Here is a 21097-nt window from a genome sequence, read left to right as displayed (position 1 = left end):
TGAAGTGGTTGATTTTTTCCCCAAGTCATTGGGTAAAGATAAGTCGGTATATTTTATGAAGCTATGTGGAGTAAAAACAAACATTGTAGCTTGAGAGGGAGTTTTGAGAAATCAAGCTCATATTATACTAGGTGCTTGGAATTAATGGATTAGCACTAGGTAGCATTAGCATCAAGTAGAACCTTAGTCACAATAGTGTTACCTAGATTAGATTTGTTGATATCATTGCATGTTTTATCAAGTTATATTTGCTCATGCCATTGATGATGCTATAGACATTTGACAATTCAACTAAATATTGCAAAGTTGAAGAGGTGGAGAGAATCAAGTGATGCATCCAAAACTATAGGAAATTCTTTATGTAACTTTTTCATGACTTGAGTTGATTCATCTCTTCATATGTTTTAACTTTCCAAGATAAAGGGAAATTGCCTACATTTCACCAAGATTTACTCTTCCATTGTACCACTTTCTTCTTTGTCTAGAGTGCATGTGCCATGTCTGTTGTAACAACAACATGCATGTTGTTTAGGCAGTCCTTGAATTTTATATGTTTCCCTCGGTTTCAATAGCTTCATACTTGGAGATATCCCTCAATGCTTCCAAGCTCTTTCTTGTGCTATTCTCAATCATAAGTTTTAGTGTACTTTTTTGCTTCTTTCATTTCTTGTCATATCTTTTGGCAATATCATAGTATTGGGGAGAGAGAGAGAGAGAGAGAGAGAGAGAGAGAGAGAGAGAGAGAGAGAGAGAGAGAGAGAGAGAGAGAGAGAGAGAGAGAGAGAGAGAGAGAGAGAGAGAGAGAGAGAGAGAGAGAGAGAGAGAGAGAGAGAGAGAGAGAGAGAGAGATTTTGCCCTATGGTGAGACATATTTGGAGCTTTGTCTCTTGTGTGGACCTCGGTGAGACTATGCAATAGATGCCCATCCATTGGGCGAGATGTCTTCATTGTCTTCTTTGCACTCACATCATCCATGCCTTTATTTTTGATTCGGCCACCATCGATCTTCGTGGTCATGTGGCCCATGTTTGAGGATTACTCTTATGGCAGATTTCTTCCATGATTTCAGTAGACACGGCCTTCCTTGATGTGGCTACTTCTTAGCTAGATCTTTGTGGTCATGTGGCCCATGTTTGAGGATTACTCTTATGGCAGATTTCTTCCATGATTTCAGTAGACATGGCTTTCCTTGATGTGGCTACTTCTTAGCTAGATCTTGTCCACTCTAACTCCAAGTTGTACTACTTACATGATATTTTTGTGTTATGTTTTAGTAGCCTTTTGGCTTTGACTTGTGCTTGACACGATTTTCATGGCTAGCCAGAAGGCTTTGATTTGAGAGTTGTATCCATTCTGTTTGATTGGCACGAAGGCCTGATGTAAATATTTCCATACATTCATATACACTTATTCACAAGAAAAAAGAACATCTATTAAAGGCCATAATGACCTATTACACCAAAATGGTGAATACAATTAATCCATGCTATATTTGATCAAGCAGCCACTTGGCTGAGAGAGAGAGAGAGAGAGAGAGAGAGAGAGAGAGAGATGACTATCACCTTATATTCCTACTAATTGCCTTAATCATATCTCAATCATTTTTAGTTACCACCCGTTACCTTAAAACATACCTCACTCATCTTTAAGAATAAGCACCTACCTTTTTATAAAAACAAGCACAAGGTTTGGGATAAATCAAGAGCTTAGGTGAATACGGAAGCAAGAACTTTTAATTATAGAGTAGTAACATTTCAAACAAAGAGAGTTACATATGCAAGAAGAGGGATGGCGATAGTGAGTTTTGCCTCATCATCATCACCATTAACGCGCCATATTGGCATTTCCTTGTCATCTTTGGAGTCCAAACTTCTACGTCCGACCATGAGGAAAAACCTGAGCAGATTTAAAATGATTAAGTAAGCCTTTACATATCAAGGATCGACGATCGTCTCCTTGCTTTTTCTTCACATGCATGAGCCAGGCAGTGACAGCAGTCGAAGGAGCAGGAGGAGGAGGAGGAGGAGAAGGAAACGAGGAAGAAGAAAAGGGACGGAAAAAGCTTCACTGGCAGTTGCGCATTTCGCCTGATGGCTCCGCCTTCCTTCTCAGGCGACACTCGCATGTGGGAGATGTATCTCGAGTACTCTGGTTGGTTGCTTTTATCCCCTGTTGCGTTCACTCGTAACCTTTTCAAGATGAACAAGTTTCTGAGAAAATCGATCTTCCCCAGATATTGCCTCCGGTAACGAATCTCCGGGCAAAATTAAAGCACGCCTTGCTGCACTCTCAGTTTTTGCGGAATCCCAAGGCTTGACAGGGTATGCTAACAATGCTTGTGCTGAAGTGAATGGGAAGTTTGGGCAGCGTTACCTTCTTTTATTGATCATTCTATGTGCAAGTGGACAGATATGCAGCTCTCGAGGGACTAAGCAGACTCAAGGCAGACCTTTCTTGGGAGGTGATTGTTTTCAAAAAATAAGATGTTTCTATTTTCATTTAAAAATTTTGTGATGCTTCTACCATGTTCTATAGTCGCACACAACAGGTGTTTGGTAGAAGATGCACTGCATCCAATGTCTAGAAGGCTATGCCTTTCTCTCTTCGGACCATGCTCGAACCAAGGCTAATCATGGCTCAACAAAATAAAAAATATGACACAAGGATAGTGTCATCAATATTTAGAAGAGCTACTAGCTTTTATATCATCCTACAAGAATGGGTGGGTGGGTGGATTTGGGATGAGGGTTTGTATAAGGTGCTGGTGGAGGAGGCACTTGAACTCGTTTGAACCAACTGTTGGCTAGAGCACTAGAACATAACCAAAAGGTCACTAGGTATAGCCATGTGGGCAAACTGTGGTACCAACTGATCCACACTATGGAAGGCTTAGGAGATATTCCATGTGATAAAAGTCCTGAAAAAGTGTGTATAGTGTGAGGCCCACTTCTACTTAGTTCTTGGCCTAGGTTGCTTTGGAGACTAAAGTGGTGATGATGTGTTCGAAGTTATCTTTCCTTTGAGAATACGTTTTTGATGACAAGCTCTTCAATCAAAAGCCTAGGTTTCTTCAATGACACCTAGCTCTGATACCATGTAAAGAAATACTTCTCTATAGATAACAAACACAATCGTATGACAAAGCATAGACTAATAAAAGAACTCAATAGGGTTAGGATAACTCAAAGACAATGAACATAGAAGATGAATGTAGAACAATGAATAAATACAATGCTCAATGCAGCAAACACCCTATGCAAGGTCAATATAGAACCTTGAACTTCCATGTCTCTATGGCCAAGGTAGAGAGTATGAGCTAGAGAGTGTGTTGTACTTTGACTTACCCTAAAACGTAGTAGACAACCTTTGAATGTGTTTGGCAGCGGCAAACACAGATCAGGGAAGTTTGGATCAGTGTTGGATGAAGTTGGACAGCTTGAAATAGTAGGCAGCTGGCTGGAAAAGTGTCAGATGATGAAGATGACAGGAGCTGGAGTGAAAACACCGGCTGCAAATGCTGATGTGGCAGGCTGGACAGCAAATGTAGGTATTGATGATGATGTGGTAGGCTGGTGATAGATTGGAGTCTGAAAACGTAGGCTGAATTTGGTCATACGGCAGCAAATGCAGCCTGTTTGGTGATGGTAGGAGGCTGATTGCTAGTTGCCGACTGATGGAAGGTATTTGGAAGTAGATGCTAATAGTAGACAACAACTCAAATTGAGATATCCTTTGTGGACGGGGTGTGGAGTTTGGACAACAGAGATAGGTGTGAGCAATCTACAAAATAGTAGTAGGTTGAGTGGTGGGTAGCGTGTCTATTTATAGGAGTGTGGATCCTCCCAAATTAGGGTTTGGCTCATGGGACAGAGATACTCTAGGAAATATGCACGTTTAATGAAACTTTTGGTAATTATTGAGTTTTGGGGCTTTAATAAAGAGCTAATTAGCTAGACATTGCTCAACATACAGTTCAGGCTTGGCGGGAAAGTAGAATAGCATAATGGGTAAGCAAAGTTGGGTTTATCTTCGCCATACAACTACCAATCTCTCCCCTCATCTAGTGCATTTGACCATATTTTTGGTGATAGCCTTTGCATGGCAGCTCAAAAATGTTTTCCGAATAGTTAGTGACTGCCTTACACACTGCCTTTTCCCAATGCCACCAAGAGTACTCCTTATTCAGGGGCATTAGGATAGTGTACTGCCAATAATCAACCAAGCTGAGCACCTAGCTGCATTGCCTCTCACAGGCCAAGCATCATTTTCACTTGCATCATCAACAGAATTAAGTTATTGCTTTGGCAATTATCACTGCCACATCAAAAGTGCTTTTTGATGGCCTACAACCTTAGTCACCATCAATTTAAAATAATAATGTCTACGAACCTTAAAGTTTTCAAGTCACATAAAACTACCATATTTGCACTCTTGGGACTTCATCAAGGCTAGTAGGAGCTTTAGGTATTTCCTATCATAGTATAGGTGTCTTTTGTATAGACATCACTATAACAAAGAATTGCATGTGAAGATATGCTAGGGTTTTCACTAAGGAAACACAACATGTATGACCAAGATTGAAGCATAAAGACTCAGATAGAGACAAGCAAAACTCAAACCCTAAACGCAAAATGCAAAACACAAAAACTCAAAACTCAAACATAGAGACAAACAGAGAGAGAAGGAACTCTGAAGTGAATGAATGTTGTAAATGAATGTAAGAGAGTACAGAATGCCCAAGTGCAGAGCAATGTAGTGTCGGAGAGTTAGGGAACTGAGGTGATAATAGGAGAGGTGCTTGTTGATGTAGACGGCCTGTTGGACAGCAAAAACGTAGGTACTACAGCGATGGCCTGGTGGGAGAGATGGCAACAACCTGTCACCTGGCACTAGATGTTGAAAACGTAAGCTAATTAGGTGCTATGATGACGTAGCAAATAGAGACCTCCAAACAATAGGGCAATAGCTGAAAATAGGCTGCCTAGGGCTGGATAGTGATGGGTTGTAGTCGGTGATGAAAACAGGCTGCCTAGGACTGGATAGTGATGGGTTGTAGTCGGTGATGTGGTTGGATAGCAGATAGTAGATGGTTGATGGCTGAAATTTACACAGTAGAGTGAGAAACTTGCACAAAAGGATAAAAGGCTGAATGGTGGCCAATCTGTCTATTTATAGATGTTGAAGGGTGACCGAAACTCTCTTAAATCGCGCACCAAATTTGTATTTTTCATTAATTAAGCGTATTTTGAAGCTGTTAAAAATGCTAATTAGTTGTAAGCGTATTTTAGTGCAATACTCCCTCTCAAGCCCAAAATTGAGCCTAAAAGAGAAGGCTGGCAATGTTTATCCCAAGGCGTCCCACCCCAAAGCAACCAGGCCATTGGACAAAGGGTGCACGTCAATTGTCTAGTGGCCTACCAAGACTACAAAGGCTATGGTTATCTTACCAAAGGAGTCCAAGTAGTCACCCCAGAAAGGACATGGCATCGGACAAAGGGTACTAGTCGGCTACCTAGTGGCCTACCAAGCCCTATAAAGGCGTATGGAACCACATTGAACTTTTTCTTTTGTTTTTTGGCGGAAAGTTAATTTTAGGGGTGACGGCCGATCAAGTAACAGTGACTTAGAAGACGGAAGTAGGGATGATACACCCAACATATCGTAAAAGAGTATAAGCTTACCCAACCCAACCATTCGAGGATGTCGATGGCAAGGAAAAGGTGAAGAAGTATTGATGAAGAAGGATGGTGGTGTAATACGTTGATGGAAACAGCTTAGGATCGGTCTAGTGGTGCTTTGCACAATGGGATGCATAGTATGCTACATGTTAAAGAATGCTTATGCAATAGGTGCCACTTGGACAGTGTCCCTCGTGGGGAAATTGTTCACTTGTCCAAGCACCCTAGTACAAACATGATGAAATCATGCAATGTATAGGGGAACATACAACAAGGGGGGAAGGCTGATGTCGAAGACAAGTGCCGAAACCTGTAGAATACCAAGAAGGGTAGGAATTCCCTCTCAACTTGGATGTTGATGCCAAAGAAGGAAGAGAGAGCTTGAGGATGTTGGTTCTCATGTGGTGTCGAGAACCATGTGGAGGAAGATGATGAAGCATCCCTACTAGAAGAGCAAGGATAGAAGTCACCGCCATGATAGTACCACAAGAGATGTTGCATGATCTATTGCGGGAGGGGAAGCCTCCATATTGGTAGAAGAGTAAAACTCCAAGTAGATGGAACCATGAAATGAACGATGCACATCTCCTTTCTCCAGCTTAAAAAGGACTAGTGCAAGCCTGTATGTTAGCCTAGCCCTACATTGCATATTAGCCCTGCATGTTAGCTCAAAAAGGACTAGTGCAAGCTTGCATGTTAACCCTACACTGAAATACAAAACCTTGCAAAAGAGATTAAAATTTGCGAGCATAGATGTGAATAGTGAGATGCTTTTAAAAAACAAAACTGAAAATAAAAGAAAGCATAGCTAAGTGCAATGCAATGAGTATGTAAGCATGCAACAGAAGTCTTAAAAGAGAAAGGCAAAGTGTGTGGCCACCATTGTGTTCGGCGAGGTGGGGAAGTGGTCCTAGAAGGTATAGTGGATGTCCTAGGAATGGATGCGTAAAGTGCAATAGGTGAGTCACTAGCAGACCAATCAGCCAATCCTTCAGGAGTAGCGAGGGAGATAGGTTGTTGAGATTGTTTGTGTGCCATATATTTAGTAGCCACTGGGGCAGATGGAGTAGATGGCGCAACAGCGGGAGGCATAGCCCCACTGGATTGGCCAGCTGGAGCGGAGGCAGTCGTAGCAGTCTGCTGTGGTTTTCTAGAAGGAAGACCTTGGGCCTTGGTACGACACTCTTCCATATGGCCCGACCTCTGGTAGTGTGTGCAAAACCTATTTTTCTTAGGAATTTGTTACCAAAGAAGTCTTGTTTCTTTATTTTTGTCGGAGGAAGAGGTGCCACCCTTGTTTTGGCTCGGCTTCACATCTTGCAAGTTCTTGCCACTGTTGGTTTTTCCTCTCAAAGAAGAGGCAACCAACCCTTGTCCCTTTGAATGGATGTGCATGGACAACTTCTTGTGGACTTGATCGTGCAGCCTTGTATAGCGCAATAACTAACACTCAAACTTGTAGAAGGTCGGCAATCTAGGTAGTGAGATAATGTGGTGGATAAAATGGAAGTATTTGTTGGGCAACTTGTTCAAGAAGGACGTGACTTGATCATCGTTTGACTTCAAGGAGTTAGTAGTGGCAAACTCGGTGATTAACTGCCGATATTCGGCCAACTTGACTTTCAAATCATCCCCTTCCTTAATGGAAAACTCTTGAAGCTCAAAATCGAGAGTGATACGTTGAGTGCGATCTCGAGCCGCATAGCGGTCAATGAAATGACTCCAATGCTCAAATGCGAGGGGAAAATGTTGTAATTGAGAGTGGAACTCAGGAAGCAACCCCTGCATTAACTCAATATGGGCCGTGGCATTGCCGGCTCTTCATTGATTGATGTGATCAGGGTGAGCTAATTGAGGGGCTCGGTACCAACGATTGTTGAAAAATGTGCAATCACACCCACTTTATAGCCTCTTTATAATGAAGAAGAAGGTAAAGGATTACGGTGCAAATAAAGCCTTAGGCTAGGTCATGCATGCATGGTTTATGAAAACCACAGTCAGTGAATACCATGGTCTCTTTCCACTTTTTTCACCTACCAATACCACCTATTGTAAGCCTATAAAAGACACTCATTCCCGCACTCGTTCAATCAATCATTCTCATTCAGTTGTACTTGCATTATGCTTGGTCATGTGGGGGGTTTGTGAGTGTTCGGGGATAGTGAGGGGGATTCTTGTCACAACCGTCCCAAAGTGGAAGGTTGGGGTAAAGTGGGGGGTAGGTGGAAGATATAGTGTTAAAGGGTGGCATTTCCCCTAATGATGCACCAAGAGGTGGAGTGAATGAAAGGTAGGTAGATGGTGGGATGGAGAAAGAGAAAGTGTCAGGAGTAGAGATGGAAGATCCATCCCCTAGTGTGCTTTGAGCAGAAGTGACATGTAATCCAAGTTTTTGGAATGAAGATGTGAGCAGATCACAATGCGAAAAAGATAGTGGTTGGATGGAAGGGAGTTGAGCAGTGTGGTTTACTTACTCAAATGAAATAGATGGTAAAGATATACTTGATGAAGAGAATCTGCTTTGAGAGCCTCCTCTATTAAAGTTAACATACTAAAAACCATCTGGTTCTCGCACACCAAAAGGAAAAATAGAAGAGGGTTTTGGCTCATACTACTCAAAAGGGTTATATGGACCTGACACAAGGCCTGGCTGAGATAAAAGAGCTGGATTGCTAGATGTGCCGAATGTCATAATCCCTCCAAGATCAAAGAGATGACTAGTCTCACCAATCGGTCCTGATGGAGTAGTAGCACTTGTTGGAGGAGTGTAAACCAAACTATACGTGATGCGCAAGTACTCCTCAAACTCTTTATCTGTAAGATGACCAAAACGAGAAGAAGAAGATGGTAAAGGTGAAGGTGTGTTTATCTCCTCCTCGAGACCATAATGCATTCTCAAAGTCTCCAATGATGGAGAAGCGTGATAGGGCATCAAAGGATCTGAAGAAGAAGGTGCCTAAGACATTATGAGTCAGAATTGAGTCATATGTGAGTCTTGCGCAAAGACTAGCCTCCACAATCACCGTAGGATACTCTTTAGAAGAGTACCGGCTCTGATACCATGTGAAGATATGCTAGGGTTTGCACTGAGGAAACACAACATGTACGACAAAGATTGAAACACAAAGACTCAAACAAAGACAAGCAAAACTCAAACCCTATATTAAAATGCAAAACGCAAAAACTCAAAACTCCAGTAGGGGCTGGATTTCCTCATCTAGTAGGTCATCTTTTTGATCCTCATCTTTTGGAGTACGCATTTGTAGCTGGTGATCTTCTTCCTTGACTCCAATGGCATCTAAGGACTGCATTTTACTCCCTTTACAACTATCCTTCACCTTCAGCATATATCTTCTACATCCTACCACCAAAGGATTGCGTTTTGCTCCCTTCACTGTTTTCCCTATAAGTGTTGCCACCTGATCAAACAAGATAGTGCAATCATCTTTAGAGCTCCGACTCCACTGGCTGTATTAGCTTTGTTCACTTAACATGATTCAATGCTTCATCATTTTTTCTTTTGTGTTTTCTAAGTTTCTTTTCTTTGTCAGTGTTTGCCATATACACATTGTGTTTCTCCCCTCAAATCTTGTTGTCTCTTTGGTTTGCTTTCACAGCAGTCATTTCTTGACATGGTATTAGAGCCAAAGGTAGTCAAAGGGCCACGGAGATCCTTTGCATTGGGGAAAGTGAAGAGAGGTTGTGGATTCGGTATCATCTTTAGATTTTCTCCTTATTTCGGTTGCATGCTCAAGAGATAGCCTTCTCTTCTTCTTGCTCCCACCCTCCCTTTTATAGGTTGACACTTCGGCTCTATGGCTTCTCTTGACGGACAATCCATTGGGTGTTTCTACTATGGCAAGAATAGTCATACCATTGAAGACCGTCGACTTTGACCTTTGCTCCCCAAATCGCTAGAGCACACACATCTACCACCAAGAACTCTTTGTGCCACATTTCCCTTTTGGGCCACAGAGATTGTTTTGCATTGGCTATCAGAGTATTACGCTCAAGGCACTAAGATGCATCTGATGCGCACTAAGTTGGCCCAAGCAAAACGAGGATCATCAAGCATGAGGATCTCCTGGAGATTGCTACAATGCATTATGGATGATTCCTCCACCTATTTTCAAGTCCAATGGCTTCCACGGCCACGGCCACTGCCTATGGTTTTGGAATTCACAGTTTGCTCCATTTGGAGATAGTGGTTGTTGGGTATTGTCTTGTCAATCCGCTCCTTTGAGAGACGGAGACTGCTCAACTCCTTCCTCTGCTTTGGCTCCATAGTCCACTCCATTGAGAGACAGTGACAATTGTCTACCCATGACTCCATAAGAGCTATCTATTTCATCACCTCCCTTGTCTTGCTCCACAACAATGACTCTGGTGCAGGCATCAAGGAGATTTTGTGTGATACTCCTCCCTCTACTCTCTACTCAGGTTTGAGAGGCCACCTTTGGGAGTTGCCTTATTCCTATTTCATTGGAGCCCCAAATACCTTCTTTGGCCTTGTTGGCAGCATTTTCTTCGTCTTTAGATGTTTCAAAGTCTGTGATCCATGAGTTTCTTGATTCCCTATCTCTCTTTGAGGGGGATTCAGAGGGCGCTCATTTTTCTTCTTCTTTTGAGGGGGATCCCATTCCTTTACCTTCAGAGGAGGTTCCTACTCATCCTGTGGTTCTTTACACACTCTTTACTTTCTTGGGATGGTTGACATCTCCATGCCGTTTCTCTCCCTAATTCCCCTTCCCATTGATTACCATTCATACTTGGGATCTACAAGTTCTTGCTAGTTCTGGCCTTTGGATGTTTCAGCCATGGCTTGGTGGCTAGGCTTGCATATACCTTCTAGCATGGAGTCACAGAGCTTGTGGCTTCTCTCCTGAGGTTGAGTTTGGGGTCCTATTAGCTCATCATGTCTATTGATCTTCGCTACAGGTTATCTTACAAGTGGAATATTGGTTTAGGATCGATCTTCCTCTCTCTCACTCCTCTTTTGTCCTCCTTTTTGGGCCCAAGAGTGGGTGTTGAGAAAGTATGTCATTCATTTTCGTTTCCCTCCATTTCTATTTTTGTTTCCATTTACAGCCCGAAGAAGGCTTTTTGGGTGCCTTCTAAGAGAGTCAGGGTGCCATCAAGAGACTTCAATGGGTGACATTGTAGACAGTCTATGCCTATATATACGGCATTGACTCTACCCATTCATCCATCCCACATTTATTCCTTCCTCTCTTCCTCTCCACTGCTGCTCACACCCCACCTAGAGAACATTGCGGTTCGTGGTTTTCATCCCTCCTTGCGCTAGGCGTCATGTCTCCTTCACCTTCTAGGTTGCATTTTGGGCTGCATATTTTCTTTCTCCACTTAGCGACCATCTCCACCATCTAGTGTTAGATTGTAACTATGTTTTTGCCTGCAACTTCTCTTCCTCCACTTGGCAATCGTCCTCTCCATTTGGTGTCAGCAGGCACTTGCGTTTTTTCTGCCAGATCACCTCTCTCTACCTAGCGATAGTGCTCTCCACTTGGCGTCAGCCTCTTAGGCTGTGTTTTGGAGTTTGACACCTCCTTGGCATCGGCAACAGCTTCAGTAGGGACTTGCTACCTCAGACACCTGCATTTTTGCAATTCTTGCTCCATCAGGGCTGGATTTCCTCATTTGGCAGGCCGTCCTATTGATCCTCATCTTTTGGAGCACATGTTTGTAGTTGGTGATCTTCTTCCTCGGCTCTGACAGCATTTGAGGATTGTGTTTCGCTCCCTCGACAGCTGTCCTTCACCTTCAGCATACATCTTCGACACCCTATTGCTGGAGGATTGTGTTTCTCTCCCTTCATTGTGCAAATTCCCTACAGGTGTTGCTGCCTGATCAGACATGTCAGTGCTTGTCATCTTCAGAGCTTTGGCTCTGCTGTATCAGCTTTGTTCACTTAGCATGATTTAGTGCTTCATCTTCTGTGTTTTTTGAGTTTCTCTTCTTTGTGAGTGTTTACTGTACACACACTATGTTTCTCCCCGCAAACCCTACTGTCTCTCTGGTAGGCTTTCACAGCAGTCATTTCTTGACAACTTGCATATGACCACACTCCTATCTAGTGTGTGGGAGGGGTGATGTATTTGACCATTTGATACATGACATCATTGAATGTGTAAAGGGAAAGGAGCCAAAACGCCTAAAAGGTCAAACTTGACATGATCTCGCCTGTGATGTAAGCAGTGCATGTCTCTTTGTGATATATTTTACCTATATAAGAGGTACCCTTGGATAATTAAACATGTCCAGTTTTGGAGACCATATCTACCCTACTGATCTCTCCACCTAGACTCACACATACACACCCACACTCATATCAGGAGCGCCTCATCTTCCATCTGCCATAGCTTGCTTGTGCTTGGCTCCAAAACCAACACTTGTGCTTTATCCACATTTTCTTTTTATGTGCATCTTGCTGTCTGTTGATATATGTCCCTCCTGTTGAGTCATTTGTGTTCTCTGCATTGGTATTTGGTGTCTCAAAGAGTGAGCACACGCTGCTGCTATATTTCAGCTACTATGAGGCATGATTGATCTTGCAAACTATCTAGGCCACATTGTGATATGCAGGTAAACAGGAAAATTCTCTCTCTGAGTGATGTCAAACAGTTGATTATTTGGTGAGGTTTTTAACCATGTGGGGCCTATATATCACTTGGTTGGAACTTGAAGTAGATGGTGGATAAGACTTTCTTTTGGGTTTTGTGACAGTTGTTGGATATCACAAGGTTCACATTGTTCTACGGTTTTGTATTCTTTATATGCCGTGAAAGAGGGCAGAAAAGCCTTGGTAAGTAAATGCTTCCTCATCATCATGTGTATAAATGATAGGGGTTGAATCAGGATTCAATGCGTATCTTATTGCTCTTGCAACTTGTCTGCAGCTGTAAACACTGCTGTACAAGCATGGCGTTTATCGATGATGGGGCGTTTCCGGCTTCTTGATGAATGGTGCTCATTTGTCCAGGTATGTGGCTTTATCTATTTGTTGAAACGCGATGTTTGTGACAGTGGAAATGAGATAAAACAATGAAGGTGGGCAAACAAATGCTTATAAGCAGTAAGACAAAGCTGGCTTTGTTTGCTTCCTTCTAACTGTACAAAAACTGTGTATGAAGCAAAGTAGCTTATGTTTCTGGACTTTCTCTGAGATTTGTTAGGACCAAACTTGGCTGATTGTCCAATTTTCTTGCAGGGGGACTGTTTTGCCAACGAGTCACCTAGCCTTAGTTTGCATTCTCTTTAAGCTTTTAACTATACAAGTAGCAACTGTGTCTGAAGCAAACTAGCTTATCTTTCTGGACTTTCTCTGAGATTTGTTAGGACCAAACTTGGGTGGTTGTCCAATTTTCTTGCAGGGGGACTGTTTTGCCAATAAGTCACCTAGCCCTTTGATACCAAGTGTGATGGACCCACCATGGGTCTGTCTTGGGGCAGGGGTGACCCGCCCCGTGGAACCCGCCTCATGGGGTATTACCCACCACTCAGCGAGCCCACAAGCGCACGGAAGTGTAACACGACACCGCACAAGTAAACAACAAGTGACAAGGGGCTAAAAAACGAGGGCCCCTCTTGAGGGCCTGAAGTTGTATTGCACGAGAGCAAGAGAGCAATGAGAGCTTACAAGATTGCCGATGAGCGAGAGGGATGTGGTTTACGGGCGAGGGTGGAGGTGTCAACACCTATCCAATGCGACTCGACAGTGGGGGGGATAAGATATAAGAGGGGTATATGCTTTTGCAGGTGGTGTATTGTGCTGTGGGATGATCCTAAGTTCAGACTGCTATTTTCTAGGCTCTGGCCATAGGAGTGACGCATGATCAGGCTGGAATATCCATTAGTTTAGCAAAGACTTGGATTCAATGCATATAATATTGGTGGATATCATTGATCTAGGCAGAACTCTTTGTGTATTAGTTCAGATAGAGGATTCTCTGGTGGGTTTGTTGGTGCAAGCGGCCAAAATGACCTAATTAGACCATACGGTACAACTGTCTATAAATGATACAAATGTTTGGAGATAAATCATGTAACAAAAGAAATCTGAACCTAAATGCTCATAACAAAAGAAAAACTAGCCAGTAGTATGAGGTACATATCATCTGAAAAATCCATTGGTTGTTGAAGCATAGTCTCAATCTCCTCCCATGTAGAGAAGAATGTAGGTGGTTTGGTTCTCTCTCGAGCAATGATTTGTTGTATTCTCCTATGCATATATTGTCGATATTTCTTTCGAGCTCTAGGACACGTGGATTGGCCAAACTGAACTACTTGATTGCTGTGTAGGAGTAAGTAGAGTATCAAATAGCCATAACTTAGTTCAGGGCTCTTGGAACTATACATGTGAGCATATCCTCTCCAACCCTCCCAATGTTATATATCCTCATGTGAGCCTAGTCTCTACTGCCTTTCTCATACAGAAAGTAGACCTTGTAAATAGGACCCCCAAATTGTTAGCTAACTAGTCATCTCATGAGTGAGCCTTGCATGTGATTTTGTGGGTTAGACATAGGAGATTATTTTAGTTATTTTTTGGGTGCTTATTTTTGTGGTTTCTGGCATTTTTGGATGCCCAACTTTATTTAAAATATAGGCCATCATGATGCTGGCTGACCTGATGCATTTTAGGCATTATTTATTACTGCATTTAGGGTTTTTGCGCTTATTGCATTATTGTCTAAGTCATTGTGTTTTAGGTGCATTTGTATATTCCGTGTTTTCTTATCGTAGACCCTAGCATATCTTCACATAGTATCAGAGCCAATGCTCTTTTAGAGAGTATCCTATGGTGATTGTGAAGGCTTTGTTTTGTGTGAGATATAGGAATGACACACAATCGATTCACAATGCCTCAGACTCCTTGGGATCTTACCATAGCAGCTAAGAAACACGTTTCTTTGAGATTGAAAATTACAAAACGTTTCTTAAAATACGAAACGTTCCTGAGAGTAAAAAACGTGGATGTTTTTATTTTTAAATTTTTTTTTGGTGAGTTGCAACCCAAAACATGGTTTTTTTGACAAAAAACTATTGGACAAAGTAAAACATGATGATGATGATGTGTAATGTCTCGTAAGGGCTCAAGATTTTGGATGAGAGATTGATTTTTGTGTGATTTTGCTTAGTTATTGGACTTTGTCAATCTAGTATATATTCTTGTCTTGAGATTTGACTATTATACAACTTTAGTCTCATTTATGAGTTATTTATGATATATTACGATTCATTTCCGATTTTGACATTTTGTTAGTTTGTGTTGAAATGAGAATCATGATGTTGCAACTTCACTCAATCCATATTATAGGTAGGCTATTTACATGTTAATTTCAATTTTATTTGTATGATATGTATGAATCATAATGTTTGAGTTCTAAACCACAGTATAGATTGTCCAAAGACTAACTTTGACATAAGTGACAAGTCAATAAGGAATCATGGATATGTAACGTATAATGTATTATTCTCAATTGACTCTATTATCACTCAAGCTCAATTAGCCATTCTTTGTTTAAGAGAGAGTTCCATAGAGATTTAGAACCTCTTTCTCCAATCAAAACTATGAAAAATCCCTATATAAAAAAACCCATGTTTCTTATTTTACTCCCTCTGGAAAGAATAGGCTTCTCCATCATTGGAGGCCCTAAGGAGGCATCATGGACTCAACGAAGAAGATAACGCTCCATCTTTACCTTCTTTTCCTTCTTGGCCACATATACATTTCATGACAGATGAGGAGTTCCAAGAATACTTGCACATCAGGTATGGTTGCAACTATCACTCTCCAACTCCTAAAAACCTTGCTCCTAATATATCTGGATTGGTTGGTGAGGCTGGCCACCTCTCTGATCTGGAGTGGATTGGTTGGTGATCCATCTTCATTATAGCCAGGTTTAGTGTCAGGTTTGTCCAGCCCTTTTGAGTTATCTGAATCAAAACCCTCCCTTGTTTTTCCCTTTGGCATGTAGGATCTGTGATAGGTTTGAGTATATCAATATTAATCAAGTAGGCTCTTGAAGCAATTGTATTTTCCTAGGTATATTTGACACTTCTGTTTCATTCAAGCATGGTATCGGTAGTTACTTTTCTCAAACTCCTTCCATCCTTGCATCCTTGGGCCAAAACATAGAATTTCTTTCTTTTGCTTTCAAGAACTTAGGATTGTACTCCACATTTGCATCCAATACACTAGGATTTGGATCATCTATTTAGTTCCTAGTATCTTGTCTTTTTCATCACCACATGCTAGCTAGTAGCTATCCACAGGTGATTGCCACTTCGTACCTTGGTGAATTCCACCTTTTAACATTGTGCCTTACACAAACCCGCAAGTGAGCACATCTGTCTATCCTAGGACGGTTGTGATGGGCATCCCCCTCACTATCCTTGGACATCTGCCCCCCCAATCCATAGATCTCTCAAATGTAGGGATTTCCTGTTAGAGTGCAGCGGTGCGGAAGCGTAGGACTGAGAGAGAGAGAACGCAGAGAGAGAGGAGAGAGAAAGAGACAGTGGAAGATGAAGATCTGCTTTATAAAGAGTGCTGAATACAAAGATATGCAGATATATACACAGGCGCAGTGCGCTGGACTGCGTGTCTCCACCTCGACGATGCAACCTGTTGTTCATCTCGAAGTCCGCTGCAGTCTGCACTGTCTCCTGTCTGAAATCTGCGAACAGAGACAGAATCTGCGCGTGTCACCAGTCTGTAATCTGCGAGTAGAGAAGTGTGTCAGACTGCTGAGAATGTCGGCTATTTATAGCCGACAACTGCCTGGAAATAGAGCACCAAAAATGCCCAGTCAGTTGCATTAAATGCAGCCGACTGCCTGCAGTGGGTCGGACTGCCACGTGGCAGTCCGACTGTGCAGTCCGACTGCACCAGGCTGAAACCTCCTGCTTGGCTGTGATCTCTCTAACACCCCCTCTTAGAGCCTGGGCAGGGCAGAATCCCGAGGGATCTGGAATGTCTCCGAAGTAGAGCCTGGGGAAGTGCCTTCATAAACAAATCCGCAAGATTGTCCTCCGTCTTGCAGTACTCCACAGTGATGGTCTCATCCAGAAGCTTCTCTTGGATGAAATGGTACTGGATCTCTATGTGCTTCGTCCGGGCATGAAAAACAGGGTTCCGTGCTAAGGCAATGCAACTCTCATTGTCACATCGCAGCAAAGTAGGACGAGTCTGGGGCACCCAAGCTTCTCCAATAATCTCCGAAGCCACACAGCCTCACATGTGGTGGAAGACGCGGCCCGATACTCCGTCTGAGTAGACGAAAGGGCTACCGTGGGCTGCTTCTTGCTACTCCATGAAATAACACCTGCACCTAAGGTAAAACAGTAACCTGTAGTAGACCGCTTGTGGTCCACATCACCGGCCCAATCCGAGTCGCTCCAACCTGCAAGTACAAGATCAGAACCATCTGTGCCTGCGGGGTAATGAATCCCTAAATCAGATGTCCCCCTCAAATACCGAAGTATCCTCTGAGCAGCCTGCCAATGCACCGTCTTAGGTTTACTCATGAACCCTGCCAAGAGCCCAACAACAAAACATAGATCAACCCTAGTGTTGAGAAGCCAAATCAAGGACCCAATCAACTGACGATAGCGGGACGCATCCGCCAAAGATGGGAAGTGGCCTTCCAGTTCGGATCCATAGGAGTAGATAGGGCCCGACAATCCTCCATCTCAAAAGACACCAAGAGCTCCTGTACATATCTCTGTTGAGAGATAAAGATCCCCCTCTGAGACTGATAAATCTCATGGCCTAAAAAGAAATGAAGTAGACCCAAGTCCGTCATCTCGAACGTCCGATGTAAAGTTGACTTTGTCTCCTGGACCTGCTGTGCATCATCACCTGTGACAATCAAATCATCAACATATAAGACAAAAAGCACACACCCATCCTCGGAAGTGTGAACATACAGCTGCGGATCGGCCTGGGACCGCCGATATCCCAACTGAGATTGGAGGAACGAATTGGGAATAAGCTGCATCTTACCCCGACCTGCAATAGAGACTGAAGAGCTGTCTCCAATGAGAATCTGCCCACGTGAGGGTCGCAACTGGGCAACACCATCTGATGAAGGAGTCATGTGCCGTGAGGCACCACTATCAACGATCCACTCTCGAGCCTGGGGAGCCGTCATCGCAGCATCAGAAGCATTCGGTGAAGCGTCCTCAATGACAGCTAGATGAAGAAATGCAGCTGATGAGGGTGCAGCCACCGCTCCAGAATCCTTGGTGTCCTTCTTCTTGGTGTCCTTCGAGTCTTTGTCAGGGCAATCCTTCTTCCAATGGCCAGTCTTTCCATAAATATGGCATGTGGAGTCTTTGTCCTTGTCCTTCTCCTTGTCCTTCTTGGACTTGTTATTCCCCTTCTTCTTCTTTTGGTCCTTCCCCTTCTTCTGAGAGGCTTGACCTGTTAGCGCCTCCGACTTGGAAGCATTCTGTCCCTTTAACTGTTCCTCTTGGTCCAAGACCATAGGAACCAACTCTTCCCACCGAAGAGTAGACTCTCGCCCCGAAGCAATAAGGGCAGAATAAAATGTATCGAATCGTGGCGGCAATTGGGACAAAAGTGTGATCGCCATGTCTTCGGAGGAAATCGGCTTCCCCGCATTCTGAACCTGCATCTGAAGCTGCCTTAGCTTGTTAATGTGCTCCCGTAGCGAAGAAGACTTATTTACGGACAAGGTCCGCATCTGTACCTCCAAAGAAACCCGCTTCATCAGGGTCATCCGATTGTACATCTGATCAAGCTCCAGCCATATCTCCCGAGCCACCGTCAAGTGCTCGATGTGAGCGATCACAGTTGTAGTACATGATAGAAAGAGAAAGGAACGAATCCTGGCATTCAGTTTGTCCCAATGAGACTGAGCCTTGGCCAACTCCGCACGAGCATCGGAAGAGAGTTTGGACTCATCTCTTACCGAGGGCCGGTTGATCTCCTGTACCAGCTCCGCCAAATCATAGGACTCAAGGATGGCCAACATCATGACGCGCCAAATGCGGTAGTTGTCGCCGTCGAGCTTCTGATCTGCAGGAAGAGCCGGTAAGACAGGCACCTTCCGGTCCATAATGGCCTGGAACTCCAAGTCAATCTCTGTAGACATCTTCACCTGTAATGCCTTCACAAACACAAAAGCAGCCCCCTCTGACTGGGAAAACTCAGCCTGCTAAGGCTCTTCCGCGTCCTGAACCTTCTTCACCCGCCGGAGGTGATGAAAAAGCAAAACCTGCACTTGTAGGCTGAAAACTCAAACTTCCTCCGCGTCAAACAGCAGTAAACAGTAGCAAATCCACCACCTGGACTCCTTTCCTGTGCGCCCACACTCGTTTCAGCCTTGTTCCAAGGCGCAGCCCTCCTGTCTGCCCTTAAACGCAAAAAATGCAAATTTGTGTCGCGATGGAAACTCCTCTTCAGGTTGATTCTGCGCTCAGTCAGCCCTCAAACACTGCTCTGATACCATGTCAGAGTGCAGCGGTGCGGAAGCGTAGGACTGAGAGAGAGAGAACGCAAAGAGAGAAGAGAGAGAAAGAGACAGTGGAAGATGAAGATATGCTGTATAAAGAGTGCTGAATACAAAGATATGCAGGTATATACACGGGCGCAGTGCGCTGGACTGCGTGTCTCCACCTCGACGATGCAACCTGCTGTTCACCTCGAAGTCCGCTGCAGTCTGCACTGTCTCCTGTCTGAAATCTGCGAACAGAGATGGAATCTGCGCGTGTCACCGGTCTGTAATCTGCGAGCAGAGAAGTGTGTCAGACTGCTGAGAATGTCGGCTATTTATAGCCGACAACTGCCTGGAAATAGGGCGCCAGAAATGCCCAGCCTGCAGTGGGTCGGACTGCCACGTGGCAGTCCGACTGCACCAAACATTTCCATCCTCTGCCCATGGTGTGTTGTCACTTACTCATCTAGGGATTTCCATCCTCTGCATATCGTGTCCCTATCCCTCCTCCTTGGGCTACCCATGTGGCTATCATGCCTATGCCCACTAGTCATCCCATACTTTTGGATCCATTGTGTACACATCCCGCATGCATTCTCCCCAAGTTTATTCCACTCCCCTACCCTACCTACCCTATCCATCCTATTCCTCATGCAACACTACCACTCTTGTTGCTATGGCCAAGAATGCCTTCATGGATAAGACTCATTTCAACAGGTCAAATTGTTAGAAGTGGGTGCAACAATGGAAGTGCGTAAACCTATTGGAATAGATTGCACAACACAAGAGAGGAGAACATAGAAACATTGCACGGAAAAGAAAAACACTACACAAAGAACTTAGAAGGAAAGAGATGCTTGGGAAATGGAATCCATACACCAAGATATGAGACAATATAGGAACAATGCAAGTCACAACCATAAATTTGGGGCCAATAAAATACAAGTTAGCCAATATAAAGTGTATCGATTGACTGTACAATAGGTGCCTAAAATTTGGTGACCACATCAGAGTGAAAAGAAATGTGCCTAGCCCTTTGGGACATGTAGAAACTCACACATGAATTGACTATATTTGCTAACACCCTCTCTCAAATTATGGGCGATTTGGTACAATACAATATAAATGATTATGAGTCATCATAGTACATACAAAAATGACCCTTAGATAGGACCATGGATACCCAAGCAGTGGGTGTATAGGCCACTAACAAGGTGCCTTGGATAGAACGTGACATCAATGTTGATCATACTAGCTCTTGAAAATAGAGAAGATTTATAGGAGCTCTCGATGTTTGTCAGCAATGCCTCCGAAGGAGCACATGTGACCATTCTGTCACCAATGCTGCAATGCATAAATGACCATGGATTCCTTGCCTTTGGCCAACCAAACTGCCAAAGTGTCCTCTCATGTGAACTCATACTAGGAGCCAATCCTGCTATCTATCAAACAAGTCATCATGAACTTGGATGAGTAAGCAATGTTTGTATGCTGATCATTAGAAGGAGAAGTCGGAGGAGCCATGATGAGGGAGATACAAAGAAGATGAATAGAGGCAAAGGATCTTGAGGGATAGAGTTGTGCCAACAAAATAGACTCACAACAGTTTCAAGAGTTTGAGCAATAAAGAAAGCACATAGAGAAAGGATCAACATTAGTGAGAGTGTAGTGAAAAGAACATGAGAACAGATACACACCCACCGTCTCTAAAGGTGAGCAGTGGATCATGTAGAAGCTGATCAGAAAACAAATGATGGCTGCAAAAAGAGAGAAAACCGGAAAGAATAGACCAGAAGTCAGAACACAGCCACGAAAGGGCAAAACACAAAGTTTGCAGCCACCAAAGACAAAAACCAGCCTGAAGACATTGTTGCCCAGCCTTGCACAGGAGCAGAAACTCAAAACGCAGATGCTAAGCAAAAAAAAGCAGGCAGG

The 21097-nt window shown here is 43.5% G+C and overlaps 1 protein-coding gene across 2 annotated transcripts in view; it reads left to right on the top strand.

Annotated features, from left to right (window-relative positions):
- The first annotated feature begins 1778 nt into the window (after positions 1–1778).
- The window catches only part of LOC148031827 (uncharacterized), a 44188-nt gene continuing 24869 nt past the window's right edge, over positions 1779–21097 (top strand). For both annotated transcript variants that reach the window (XM_087685502.1, XM_087685503.1), the window contains exons 1-5: positions 1779–2151; positions 2234–2321; positions 2410–2461; positions 12423–12501; positions 12596–12678. In XM_087685502.1, the coding sequence (XP_087541628.1) occupies positions 2091–2151; positions 2234–2321; positions 2410–2461; positions 12423–12501; positions 12596–12678 (363 nt within the window). In that variant the 5' untranslated portion in view covers positions 1779–2090. The remainder of the gene's footprint in view (positions 2152–2233; positions 2322–2409; positions 2462–12422; positions 12502–12595; positions 12679–21097) is intronic.

Source organism: Lygodium microphyllum, chromosome 9, assembly GCF_053477565.2.
Source record: "Lygodium microphyllum isolate KBCC chromosome 9, Lygodium_microphyllum_v1.1.10, whole genome shotgun sequence".
In the NCBI taxonomy this organism is placed as follows: domain Eukaryota; kingdom Viridiplantae; phylum Streptophyta; class Polypodiopsida; order Schizaeales; family Lygodiaceae; genus Lygodium; species Lygodium microphyllum.
This window is presented reverse-complemented; position numbering and strand designations above follow the sequence as displayed.